Raw genomic sequence first — 12,781 nt, 5'->3', positions numbered from 1 at the left:
ATCAAGTGACTGTACAGCTTAAAGGTGATGTTTCTTTCACTTCACATGCAAAACTCCAGAGATTCATAACTGTCGGTGTCACCAGCTTCGTCATACCTGCTTCTGGGTACAGGGATGTGGGAGGAGGGGAGCGGTTGTCTCTCTGTCTGTGGTACATGCTGCCCTTGTGCTGCCCTGAAGTTGCTGGCCAACTCCGCCGGTTTCCCTGGGTTTCTGATGTCCAAATGCATGAAGCCACCCGGCAGCTGCCCATTTGTGCCTGGGCAGTGAGTGGGACTGGCCCTCTTCAGGATCCCAGTGAAACCAGTGTCTTTTTGGTCCCCCACACCAGTCTAGATAGTGAATCAAAAACACATTAAAGTCAGTTTATCTTTGTGAAGCTAACGAGCAGAAAGTCTACATCAGCAGCATTATGCCCAGTGATACCTGAGATTTGTAATTTGTGAATTAATCAGCCTGGCAGTGATTTCTGAGGTTAAACTTTTTGTCTTAAAAAAAGAAAGAAAAGAGAGCAGTTCTTCCTTATCTTTCTTCCTCTCACTTATTACCTCTAAGATTATTGTACTTTCCACTAGCCATGAAAATCAATAAACCAACTAGAACTAAAGCAACCCAAGGTTAAGATATTAAATTTATGCATTTCTATTTCCACTGCAGATTTTCAAAAGATGAGCCTGTCAGTCCATAAAGTAAAGATTAGTTACAGTCACATGGCACACAAAAGCAGCATTTCTTCACATTTGGCAAGCTGAAATGAAAAAATATTTGGCATTTTTGCTTGCAAATCGACTAAAATGTCTATTAATTTTCTGCCAACTGACAAATTATTGCAGCTCAAATTAAGACGTTTATTGAAGCGTTCATTCACAACACCTACAATGAAGCTTAACTGTCACCATCTCACTGTTATGCCAATATACACAGAGACAGTAACTTATTTTGAATAAAATGCTAATTAACCTATAATACAAGTAGGTGTGCCCAGCCATCAGTGCATGTGTAATACTGCAGGCACAATGAGGAAGTACAACACAAGGGGTGCTAAAAATGAACCACTTAACCAGGAATGCAATGCAATTTCAACCAAGATGCAAATAAAACAGTAGTGCATTGAGGTAAGGAGGGAAGAAGTGAAAAACCGGTCACATGCGTATTTACAAGTTCAGTTTAGTGTGGAGGAGCCGGGCCTTGCTTTGCAGCCAGGAAGCCCACGTTGTAGCTCCACCCTGAAGCCATGGGGGAGGGGGATAGGGTTGTAGTTTGAAGTCCCTGCCCCCCTTTACTGTAAACTTTGCACTCAGAATGAGCCGCCATTTAAAGCGGTTAGAATACGATGTAATTCTTCACGACTAAGCACTGACCGGTTAAGTCACAGACGCACTAAAAAAACGGGAGTTAGTGTCGCTACCAAACAAACAATACAACACAATTTACAGTAGTTGGGAGTTTTGTGCGAGCATCACAGTCGCAACCGTTATAACGCATGTGAAAGCGGTGCAAATAGCTAAACAGCGCAGTAACAAGCTAACGTTACAAGCCCGTAATTATCCGAGCGCTAACTTGGGTGTACAGGTGACTTTACCGGCTCTTGAAGTCGAGCGCACACAGTTAACACGTCTGAACAGTACTTACTTTTTCCACGTCGTGCAATATTCGACCCGCCGGAGACAGCCCGCTCCCTCTCGGAGAGGTTCTCTCGCTTTTAACCTCCGCCGCCGCCGAGCCACCGTCCATTACACATTTGTAAAGCACGGGCCTGTGTGTGTACGCCGGCATGGAACCGCTTTTTTCCACCGTGGGGACCCGTGTGTCGCGGAGCACGGAGCGGCCTGCCCGGCAGTTGAATTCCGCCCCGCCGACCCTCGTCCCAACCGACGAGTTCTCCAAAATATACTTGGACTCCATGTTCATGACGGAGGCGACAGGAGGCTAAAGAAAGAAAACCAGCTTCCTATAGATTTTAGTGCAAATTGCTGGAGTTTGATACATTTATCAGGATTGTCTCGAGTTGCTGGGTACTGTCTGTGTCTTGAATTCTACTCTAGACTACATGGAAAGTTTTCCACCACAGCCGCCGCTGCCACCGCCATCCAGGATATCCAAAAAGCCGCCCGGTCAGAAGGCTAAAATATTGTTTTGCCTCTTTCCTCCAAACGGATGCCACGCCCCCTCTGCTGCACTCCCATTGGTCCACTGGATACATAAACATTACACTTTGGCACGCGTCCACGGCGAGGCGGCTCCTGATTGGTTGCACTTACCTTGTCAATCAAGTTTTTTCTAATCCGAGTCCTGTGGGTGGAGGAGAGGAGGGGGCGTGTCCTGCAGTTTACCGGCCGGTGTCTGTCGACGACGAGCCGGTCGAGAGGCAGGCGAAGAAAAACAGCCTGCAGGCCTCGGAGACAAACTGCGCATTTATATTTTTGCATATCAAATGCTTATTTAGCAGATCGCGAACTATGAAGCACGAACTTTACTTCACAAGCCGGTTATTTTTAATCAAATGAACAGGCTGATTTGTCTATATGAGTTTCCAGCCCTTTGACTAAGTTGTTTATATAAGTTGTGTATGTTGTAAAACTAATAGCTTAATGTCTACTCACAGTAGCATGAACCACTATGCAAAGCAATCCAGTTCAACAAAGTGGCTCTGCTAAATACATATATTTATTTGTGAGGCAAGGTTTAGTTTTATGGTTTAAACCTGTAGTTTTGAGATTTGTAACTGGTTGCATGGAAAGATTGACAGGCTTTTGCTCTGAATTGCATTCTGAGATACATTGCATCAACAGTTTAATTTTTGACTCTGTTCATGTGCCTTCTTTCTGTCAAGTCCCAATATGTTTGGCTGCAAAAAAATACTCCTTTTTGCAGAACTGGTAGAAACTCAATAGCAATATCAAATAATTCATATTATTAATAGATACGGTATACATCCTGTTTTATTGCTTACTTTTGCACAACACATTTTATTGCAATTTGCAAGCTGCAGGTACTAATCTGAGGTTGCTTCAGAGAGAGACTCTGGTGCTGACACTCTTTACAAAGCAATAAGACTACAGGCAAAACAAACACATGTTATAATGTGCCACTTTATTAGAAAAGTAAAAACTCACTTTTAATATTTTATGAAGGTTAATATAAAACATTACAATCTTTTGCATATCTGCACTGTCACACTATATTTTATTATATTCATTATTTTTAAACTAAACCCTGTGCTTTAAGAACATACAACATTGGCTACAGCTGTCACAGCAGTATTGGCCCATAATTATATCTGAAGACAATTAACAAACAGCATCTGTATCTGCATGGAAAGCATGGAACATTTTGCATCCACAAAGTACAACGTGTCTGTGATAACCATCTTTTTTCTTCTTTTTTTTCAACAAATATACTGTATACTGTATGTTACATTGGAACAACATCGGAACAGCAACAGAGTATTTTACACATTTACATCATCATACTGTATTTGTGCAATGAACATCTGTCTCGACCGGTGTGAACAGTGTTCGACAAAATATATCAGATCAGTGCTTTCTCTCTCAGGGTAAAGAAAATGTGACACATTAGGTGACAGCCAGAGAAAAAAGGATTAAGTGTGATAGCGATTTCCAGCCGGCATTGTTTACGGGAAGCCTCGCCGGAGCTTGTTAAGTGTCTCAGCTGTTGGCCATTTCTCATATCGGACAGTAGTTGAGCCGTTGGTGCATTGTTGATATCAGGACAGGGGTTGGCCTGACCCACAGCCTCTGCCCATCCCTCCTCAACCCCCATATCACTCCCTGAGTCCCTCAGAACTGGACTTCAAAGGCCCCTCCCCTGCACAGTGAGGGAGAAAGGTGAAGCAAAGAAAAAGAGAGGTCTGTGTTGGCTATTGGTGGATGAACACAGCTGGGGAGGGAGTATATGCAAGGGCTGACCAAGTGCAGGCAAAATGTGCTCCCCGATGTGTGTGTGTGTGTGTGTGTGTGTGTGTGTGTGTGTGTGTGTGTGTGTGTGTGTGTGTGTGTGTGTGTGTGTGTGTGTGTGTGTGTGGCTGTCTGTGTGTGCAAAGCAGGAGGAGGAGGAGGAGGGTCCTTTGGGTCTGTGTTCGTTTCCAGTGATTCTTATCCATCTTTATACTCGCTGTGCACCCCACCCCGACTCTATCACTCCCGCTCCCTCCAGAGCAGAGTGTAAACAACCCTAAACTCCCAGTGCCTCCTCTCTGTTTCTTTCCTCTGATTCCTACAAGTTGTTGCTTTGGAAAAAGGAAAAAAGAAAGAAAAAACTAACTGCTGCTTTGCATCACATGGCAAAAAAGTACAACAGAAAAAGAGTAACAAACAAGAGATCATTTAAGTACCACAATATTTGTTTTCATCTCCATATATCAAAGCATGCACTTTTTTTGATCAAGCAGGAAAAATTGCACCAACAACATAAACATTTTCATGGCAGTGGTATGAGCTATTAAACCAATGGTATTATCGGTTGGTAAGAAAAAATAAACAGTGCATTAAAATACAGAGTGCATTTTTTTGTTGTTGTTTTTTTTTACATACGTTATGACACAGTAGCATTTATAAATTTATGTTACTTTCTAAACCCGTCTTCTCTTTGCGTGGTTGTCTCACAGTGAGATCATTCGAATGCATCCTCAGCCTGTGAGCACTTTGCAGCCATCTTCCCTTCTCATCTTTATGCCCATTTATTAAGTCTCAAATGTTTTGTTTTCTCCCTCTATTCATTTTTCTAATGTTCCCCAAAGCTACATGGGAAAGACGTTGTTTGTTATGGAAGAGAACTCAGTACAGAGGCTGGAGACAAGGGTGGGGAGAGGGAGAGGGCAACCTTCCAAAGGACACTCACTGGTAATTTTTATGCCCAGCTCTTTATTTTCCTTGGAGTCCGAGCCTTCTGTTGCTATTTCAACCACCAGACTTAAGTCTACTGAGCTACAGGGAGCTCTGGCGAATCAAAACTGTGCTCAGATACCCCCTTTACAGCACATTAATGCACAATTAAGTCCAGCAGTCCCGCAGCTGTCCAGTGCAAAATTACTACAGTCATAAAATCAGATGTTTACAATGCCCAAAAGACATGACACATAAACTTATGAAATATCCTGTATTATTTTGGACACTCTTTCACTTCCTTATTTTTGAAAATATTTTTCTCTCCTTCATCCCAGTAATACAGTTAAGGTCCCGCGTTGTGAAATTTGTCACCCACGTCGCTCTGGGGAAGTTCTTGCACAAGCCACTCAATGCCCCTGACCTGATCATTTCACCCTGAATGATTCTGCCAAATATGTGTCTGTGTGGGGGTGAGCTGGGGTGTGTCGACATGCCTCTGGCTGCAGATGTTTGTCAAATTTGAGCGTGGATTTTTAACTAATCCCTTGATTTACGAGAAGGTTACATTCGTGAGCAAAATGCGTTTCTATAGTTATCTTGAGGTCTGTTATTGATAAATGCTTAGAAGCTTAGGGTGCATCGATCAAAATTTGTGGGATAAAGACAATAGCCTTCACTTACGTCTGTGTTTAGGCAGACCTACAAATTATAGGCCTAAACAAAGCACGACAAAGCTGTCTGCCAGCCAATAGGTCAGTGTGCGCTGAGAACCTGTTTCAGATGTTTACTTAGGGGGAGCTAAGCGCCGCAAATCTCTGTGACATCCATATGCTTATATTACACAAGTCCCTCCCACCCCAAGGATGAAGCCTATATGTGTGTGTGTGTGTGTGTGTGTGTGTGTGTGTCTGTGAGAGTGTGTATTGGTGACAGTACCTAACAGTGTGCCTCGTACTCCTTATATAGCTTGTCTGATTGCTACTACCGTATATTTTCATGTGTGTTTGAGTTTGCACAATGCATGCACATTTCTTTTTTCATATATATTAAAGTGTGTTTTTCTCAGGTTGTGAATTACACCACATACTCTTTAAAGAGTACAGTGTTCATATAAAAATAAAGATATCATGGAAAATGATGCACAAACAAGTGAGTATGGTGAGTGACACAGTAGATTGAAGATGTATATTCCAGTTGTATTTTTTTTCCTTTTTTTGTTAAAATGCATTTGGTCCATATTTGGGCTGGACTAGGCTTAGGCTGGTTCTGAAGTACAGACCAATCAAGGGAAGTCTGAACCTGGATTAAGACCCTGTTTGTACCTGGTGTCAACACAAAATGGATCCTCATGTTTTTTGACGATAGAGGGCCTTGTGTCTATGTACAGCAACCTGTTGGCCGGTGAACAGGAAGATCCCTGGACTTGGTATCAGTGATTTCTGGGCCCTTTTCTGCCTGTCAGCCAGCTACAGGCCGGTGACATACATCTCCATCCCATCATTGAATGTGAAGATGGTGGTAGTGCTGGAGCTGTTGGCCCCTTGTTTCACATCGCTGATGGTCTCATAGAAGTTTTCCCCACCAGGCAGGTTTCGAACAGGCGGGGCGGTGGGTCCTGAGCCTTGAGGTGCCGCTGGTGCTGCCTGCTGCTGCTGCTGCTGTGGCGTCTGCTTCTTTCTCTTCAGAGTTGCATTCCCCCCAGTTGTGCTGTTATTGGTTCCTCCTTGCTCACGTTTCCGCTGGGTGTCGACACTAGCGTACGCAGGGTCTGACTCGGCCACCGGGGTGGACCAGGACCTATCTCCTACCGGCTCATAGCAGGGCTCCTCCTGGGAACGTGCCTGGCCCTGAACGCCTCGGCCTCGGCCCCGAGAACCCATGTTTCCTCTCTCCCCACCAAAGGAGCGCGGAAGGGTCTTTGCCCCATTGTGTTCCATGGGAGGTTTCTTCTTCTGGGTTTTACATACGATGGAGTAGGTGTCTGCAATCTGAGAACACATAAAGGAGCGGAGTAGGCTGTCAGTTAATAGCACTGAACTACATTACAACTCTGTCCTATATTCTATAGGTCACAGCTCCTTAAACAGAAGGTACTTGTTACTTCATTCCCTGGTGTATTTATAGGCAGATGTTTATAGCATATCTGATATATAGCCTGCAGATGCTCTACTGTGCTGGGATTTAAGACTATGTCTGTGTAACATGTCTCAAGTTTCTGAGTTAGCAATGAGTAGGTCCTATATTTATATGTGTATGTACTCGGTATGATTGCATGCCAGATTCTAAGGCATAATATAAGCATGGGAGTTAATGTACAATATAATGTTGTTAATTTTGTGCATGTAAATGATTGTATGAACAAGTACTCTGTGTATGTGCAATAGTGTTGACAGTGCTTGCTTTGTGCTGTAGCCTGACCTATTTAATGGGGTAGGATAAGACAAAGTAAACTGTGTTATCAGTCTGTAGAGTCCTAGGCAGAGACGGAGTTAGCTTTGCAGTGGATGAACCTGTTAAAATTTCACCACAACTGCTCTGGCAACAGAACAGCAGGGTATGGTGTGAAAGATCTGAACGACAGCCAACTTTCTGAAAAAAAACAAAAAACCTCAGTGATGGACTTTGCTCGGATCTCATTTGTTTTGGAAGAGGTATGTGTGCATGTTTTTGTGGCTAGGTTCGACTGCAGGTGTGTGCTCATGCATAGAGTATGTATGTGCGTGCTCACAGTTCAGCATGAAAGATTTGATATCTAGGCCTCGCAACTGAAAGGCATGTGTGAGGTCTTGTGGGGAATTCTGATAAACCAGTGCTGTGACCTCTGGCATTTCTGTGTCAAAATTCCACAAGGGGAGCACAAGAGCAGAGGACTGTGGGGCATGGTCATGTTTACCTTCCGTGTTCACACCCAGACCAGCAGCTCTGCTCTACTGGCCTCAAGAAACACTGGCTATGCAAACTATCTCTATTCTGGATCCACACACACACATGCACATATTCACAGATTAGCCTTGTGTTTGTTCCGCTCCCAAAAGACTGAAACCTGAGAGCATACAGACTATGGACAAGACTCTTTCTCTGTATGTATGTGTGTGCTCACATTACCTTGACTTTCATGGTTTCTTTGCATTATATTTCTTGCACACTGGTTCTGCAGAGGAAATATAGCTAAAGTGCAAACTAGTGTGACTTTATCTGTGAATCGCTCCACTTTTCTTTTACTCCTGTTTCTGACAGATCTCAAGCAACACGCATACCCAACCCCCACAGATCTCTTGTGTGACCCTTTCTGGATAAACAAAGACCCTGACGTATGCTATAAGCGTGTGCAGACAATGTGCAGTGTGAGCGTACATGCAAGCGTGTGTGTGTGTTATTGTGTGCGTGCACACAGAATTTGCAGCTCTATGCAGCAGAGGAAGGAAGTCACAAGATGATGGGGATTTCAAAACTGGGCTGCAGCTGTTGAGGAAGCCTGTGCATTGTATGTTTTCTTTTCACCTCCCCTCACCCTATGCTCCTTTCTGTTGTGTTTCTTCTGTCAGTGCTCTCCACTTAGACACAGTTATTTCTGTGTCACAGCTAATTTCTGTATACACTGATTATGCGTGGAAAAACAACCATATGCACGACTGACGCATCTGTCTGTGATCAACTTTATGAATATCAAATATGGCACAAGTTTCCAAACGGTCTGCTAGCAGTTGATACTCATGTGGTAAGACATGCTTTGTGCAACGTGATTGGTTGGGGAAGGCAGCGCCTCCTTATAGCCACAAAGGGAGCGGAGCAGAAGGAAAGAGCGCCAGAGGAGGGGAGGAGATTTAGTTGGGAGTGGAAACTCAACACCGGTTGATGGCTGCAACTGACAAACTCCAGAGGATAGAAAGTATATGGGCATGTTAGGGCAACAGCAAACTCTTCAACGGAAAAACACAGCAACTACGGGGGAGAAAAGGTTTAGAAAAGGAAAAAGAAAAACAGAAGAGAAAGTCTAAAAGGAAGAAAAATAAACTGAGAGACATTGCAGAATGTTGTCAAGGCCAGCTGCTCTGTGTACCAGTCTGATTTGCAGAGGAGGCGTTTTACTGGAGCCTCACCAAAAGACTTAACCCCTTAATCTCCACACGCAACAGCATCCAAAGTCTTTGACTCAGCACTGGTTTAGACAAGAAACATACCAGCAGCTTAAAACTTGTCAGGACGACTGCTGTACTATTCTTGCAGTTACAATACAGATCAAACCATCCTTTAATTTTCCAGTCATCTAGATAATCTTTTATGTGAACAAGTTTTGCTTGCATGTGAAATTCAGACTTATATACCAAAAACTCCCAGAGCTGATGAAGATGATCACAGAAAAAAGACGTGCAGTCCAACACACGCTAAAAATAGATGTTGGTCTACTTTGGGAACACACGTCCATCTACTCACATTGAATGCCACAACCCCTCCACCATCCAAAAGGCATGACAAAAGTTTCTACACTGCTTGTAACTCTGGATAATATACTGTGTCTGGCAGAGAGCAAAAAAGGGGGATTGAGAGTTTGAGAGCAGAGAAGTGGGGGTGGAGTTGCTGCATTTGGAAGTGGATGTGGTGGAGTATGTGGCACAATTTGTAGGTCTCTGTGTGTGTGTCTGTGTGTGTGTGTGATTATACACATACAGAGATATGTGTCTGTCTATCTGTAATTCAAATCAATCTGCTGCTCGAATTTTGCCTGCTTAGGTTGAGGAGACAAAACTGTCAACCTTTAACAAATAGCTCAATGAATGCAAAGCGATGATTTATTATTCAGCAGCAGGTGATACTGGTGTCCAATCCGTCCAGTCCGTCTGCTTGTATGTGGAGAGTAAACAGACGAGTGGGGGGCTGGGAGATTTGGGTCAAGGTTCAGGCAGGCATTGAGCGGGGGCGTTGGATACATGTAATGTGACCTCTGTCTGTAAGTAGAAACCTTGTATGACAAGCAGGTCACAGGGCTGCAGTGTTATGACAGCGTACCCAATCAAATGGGCGCTCCCAACAGCAAACACCGCTGTAATCAGAGACCTGTTCGTCTATCTGTCGGCTTGTAGTCATTCCGGTCGCCCTCCAGTTTACTGCTCCCTACCCCCCACTACCACCACGAACACATAGACACATGTACTACCTCCTTTGCAGTTGGAGGCGATGGGTGTCCCTGTCCGTTCTCTCCACGGTGTGGAGGTGGGTGCAAGGTAATGATGTCATCATCTTCTGGAGGCTTCCAGATGTATTGCTCCCCATTGCCAATGAACACTGATTCCTGGTAAACAAAATGAAATGAGCAGCTCAGTAAAGTATTGCAATCATTATCCATAAGTCTTTATGCCAAAAGTAAAAGACACTACTAAAAAGGAATGATGTGGCAATTTTTAAAACATGATTTAACATGTATGGAAAAACACTGTCTTCCCATATGTGTTTGTTGCATAATCTGTTTGTTTGTCCTTTGCTTTTCCTTGTTTGCATTACTCAAGAGAGAAAGGCTGGAAGAGATTGCTGATGGACTGAAAGCCAGTAGCAACTAAAGTAAAGGGGAAAAATACACTGACATCTCAATAAATCAAGTGTGCAGACTACAATGGAGCAAGGGGGAGGTGGTCTCCTCTTAATAAGATATGTGAAATATGATTTGGGAATGTACATGAACTATACTGAATATATTTTCTGGAAACAACCAAACCATTTTTTCAGACTAACCAAAATAAGCCTGGCTTATGTGAAAACCTTATTTTATAGAACAGGATCCTGCACTGTAGGATTAATGTGAAAGCTTTAAGTAAATTTGGGCAGTACTACTGTTATCATGTGTGCATGCACCAAAAAAAACTATCTTTCCATCCAAGTTTGTTGTACAAACAGTGTGTTTTTTTTCTATTGGCTTTTCCCTGTTTGTCTTGGTTAACAGTTAAACTGTGACCACATTGGACAGTGTGGGCACATTGTCCAAGTGTGTACGTGTGAGCAAGATCGTGTGTGTGAGAGTGACAGAGAGAAAAATAGAGTGCGACATTTAAAGACAGAGGTTAGGATTTCATATAGGGATGACACACCTGCAATGTCAGATTAATATGAACTGATTTTAATAAATTTGTCCAGTGCTACTGTTCCCACATACTGCATCAATGTATGGAAAAACTGTATTTCCATCCATGCTTGTTGTACAGCCTATTTGTCATTTTCTTTTACTCATTTGTCTTGTTCAACAGTTGAACTGCAACAACCACTGACAAGCAAGGTTATGGTCACAATAATGTCACTGCAAAATTTTTATTCAACAAAGATATCTAAGTTTCTGCATTATCCACCAATGTTAAATGTCTTTTTACTTATTTTCCACTCTACAAGGTAGCTTTTAAGTTAGCAAATAAATCATCAAGTGGACATATTAGAATTGGTCTTGTGAGCAGGCAGCTGTTCTGAGACTAATTTCTAACTGTAATTAAATGTTGCTAGCATCTTAATGCACTTTCTGTTACTAAAATAAGTTTCATTTAAAAATCAACTCTGTGTTAATAAATGGCTTTCTGTGTTTGTGTTTTCAGCAAGTTAATCAGTTCTTTCTTGCTCTGTGACCAACTGTTCCACAAGGTTTTATGCAAATCTGTTCCCTCGCAGATATCCTGCTGACAGACAGGCAGACCCACTGACATACAAATAGTGCTGCCAAAACACAGCCTCCATTTAACTGTGCTGATAGAGGTAATATCAGCCAGATATAAGGGAGGATAGAAGGCAGATCAAAATCATTGATCAGCAAAAAAAAAAAAAAAAAAAAAAAAAAGAATGAGGAACTCAAACTGCTATATTTAAAAAATGTTGACTGAGCAGCTCTTTATGCTGTATTGTGGGAGTACTGTATGTGGCTCATGCTATGAAACACAACAGTGCATAGACCAAAAAAATGGATGGGATAAAACCTAAGCAACTGCTTTTGCAAAAATGTTTACCACTTCTTGTGATCAAAACCAATTAGTAACCAATTAGGAAACATGAAGTGACTTGGGCACACGCGACTGAGGAGGATGTTTAAAATTTTATATGTTCCTCGTGTGCAGTGAGTGAGTAATAGAAGCCGGGGCAGAGTAAATGGCTTCAATATGGGAACAACATTTATCCCCAAACTGGCTGGCTACCTGCTAGCCGTTTCTAAATAAGCTTGCTGATAGATTCAGCAGGAATACACACACCCACCCATGTGTGTATGACTGTCTTTGTGAGGACATTCACTGACATAAGTTTATTCCCTTGCCCCTTAAACTAACCTTAACGGTCACAAATAAGTGCATATTCACAACACTGACTTTTATTAAAATCCAGTTCTAGTCTTAACCTCCAAATAACCCTTGAAGGGGTGTGAAAAATATTAACAGAGTGAAATGTCCTCACTTTTCCAAAATGTTCTCAATGTGATGGTTTAAAACTAAAGACCGGTTCTCACAAAGATAGTTGGACAACCGAACAAACACACACGCACACACACAGGCAGCTGGGCAGCCTGCCAAGCTCTTACATAATCCGTCCTTCCACTCCTCGCTCTAATACAGTGCTGCACAGCACCGTGCAAAAGGGTGGAAGAAATACGTATGCACATACATGCACACACATCAACACGCTTTCTAGGATTAAGCATGCGCAGATTATTAAAAGCACAGGTCGTCAACCGGGCTGACATCAACAGCTAAGACAAAATTATTTGAACAACCTTATCAATCTCCTTAAAGTCGCCTCTTTCACACAAACGTACACAGGCATGAAAAAATAAATGAGTACCAGCAAACCCACAGGAAAGGCTGATCACCATCCGATCTTTGCCCCTCTATTTCCCTCTCACAACTACTTTTGTGATTATAACCACATCCCAACTGGCATGTTTTACTCCATTATGTGATTAAAATGTCCCAAAA

The 12,781-nt window shown here is 42.7% G+C and overlaps 2 protein-coding genes across 4 annotated transcripts in view; both read right to left on the bottom strand.

Annotated features, from left to right (window-relative positions):
* The window catches only part of slc2a4rg (SLC2A4 regulator), a 31,859-nt gene extending 29,700 nt beyond the window's left edge, over positions 1 to 2,159 (bottom strand). Inside the window, 2 exon segments of the mRNA XM_022192066.2 lie at positions 97 to 332; positions 1,633 to 2,159. Coding sequence (XP_022047758.2) covers positions 97 to 332; positions 1,633 to 1,911 — 515 coding nt within the window. The 5' untranslated portion in view covers positions 1,912 to 2,159.
* A 915-nt stretch (positions 2,160 to 3,074) lies between these two features.
* The window catches only part of LOC110949813 (uncharacterized), a 45,547-nt gene continuing 35,840 nt past the window's right edge, over positions 3,075 to 12,781 (bottom strand). For all 3 annotated transcript variants that reach the window (XM_022192064.2, XM_022192065.2, XM_022192062.2), the window contains 2 exons: positions 10,003 to 10,137; positions 3,075 to 6,835 (listed from right to left, as the gene is read on the bottom strand). In XM_022192064.2, the coding sequence (XP_022047756.1) occupies positions 6,314 to 6,835; positions 10,003 to 10,137 (657 nt within the window). In that variant the 3' untranslated portion in view covers positions 3,075 to 6,313. The remainder of the gene's footprint in view (positions 6,836 to 10,002; positions 10,138 to 12,781) is intronic.

The sequence above is a fragment of the Acanthochromis polyacanthus genome, chromosome 6, assembly GCF_021347895.1.
Source record: "Acanthochromis polyacanthus isolate Apoly-LR-REF ecotype Palm Island chromosome 6, KAUST_Apoly_ChrSc, whole genome shotgun sequence".
In the NCBI taxonomy this organism is placed as follows: Eukaryota; Metazoa; Chordata; class Actinopteri; family Pomacentridae; genus Acanthochromis; species Acanthochromis polyacanthus.
Note: the sequence above shows the minus strand (reverse complement) of the source record. Positions and strands in the feature narration are given on the sequence as shown.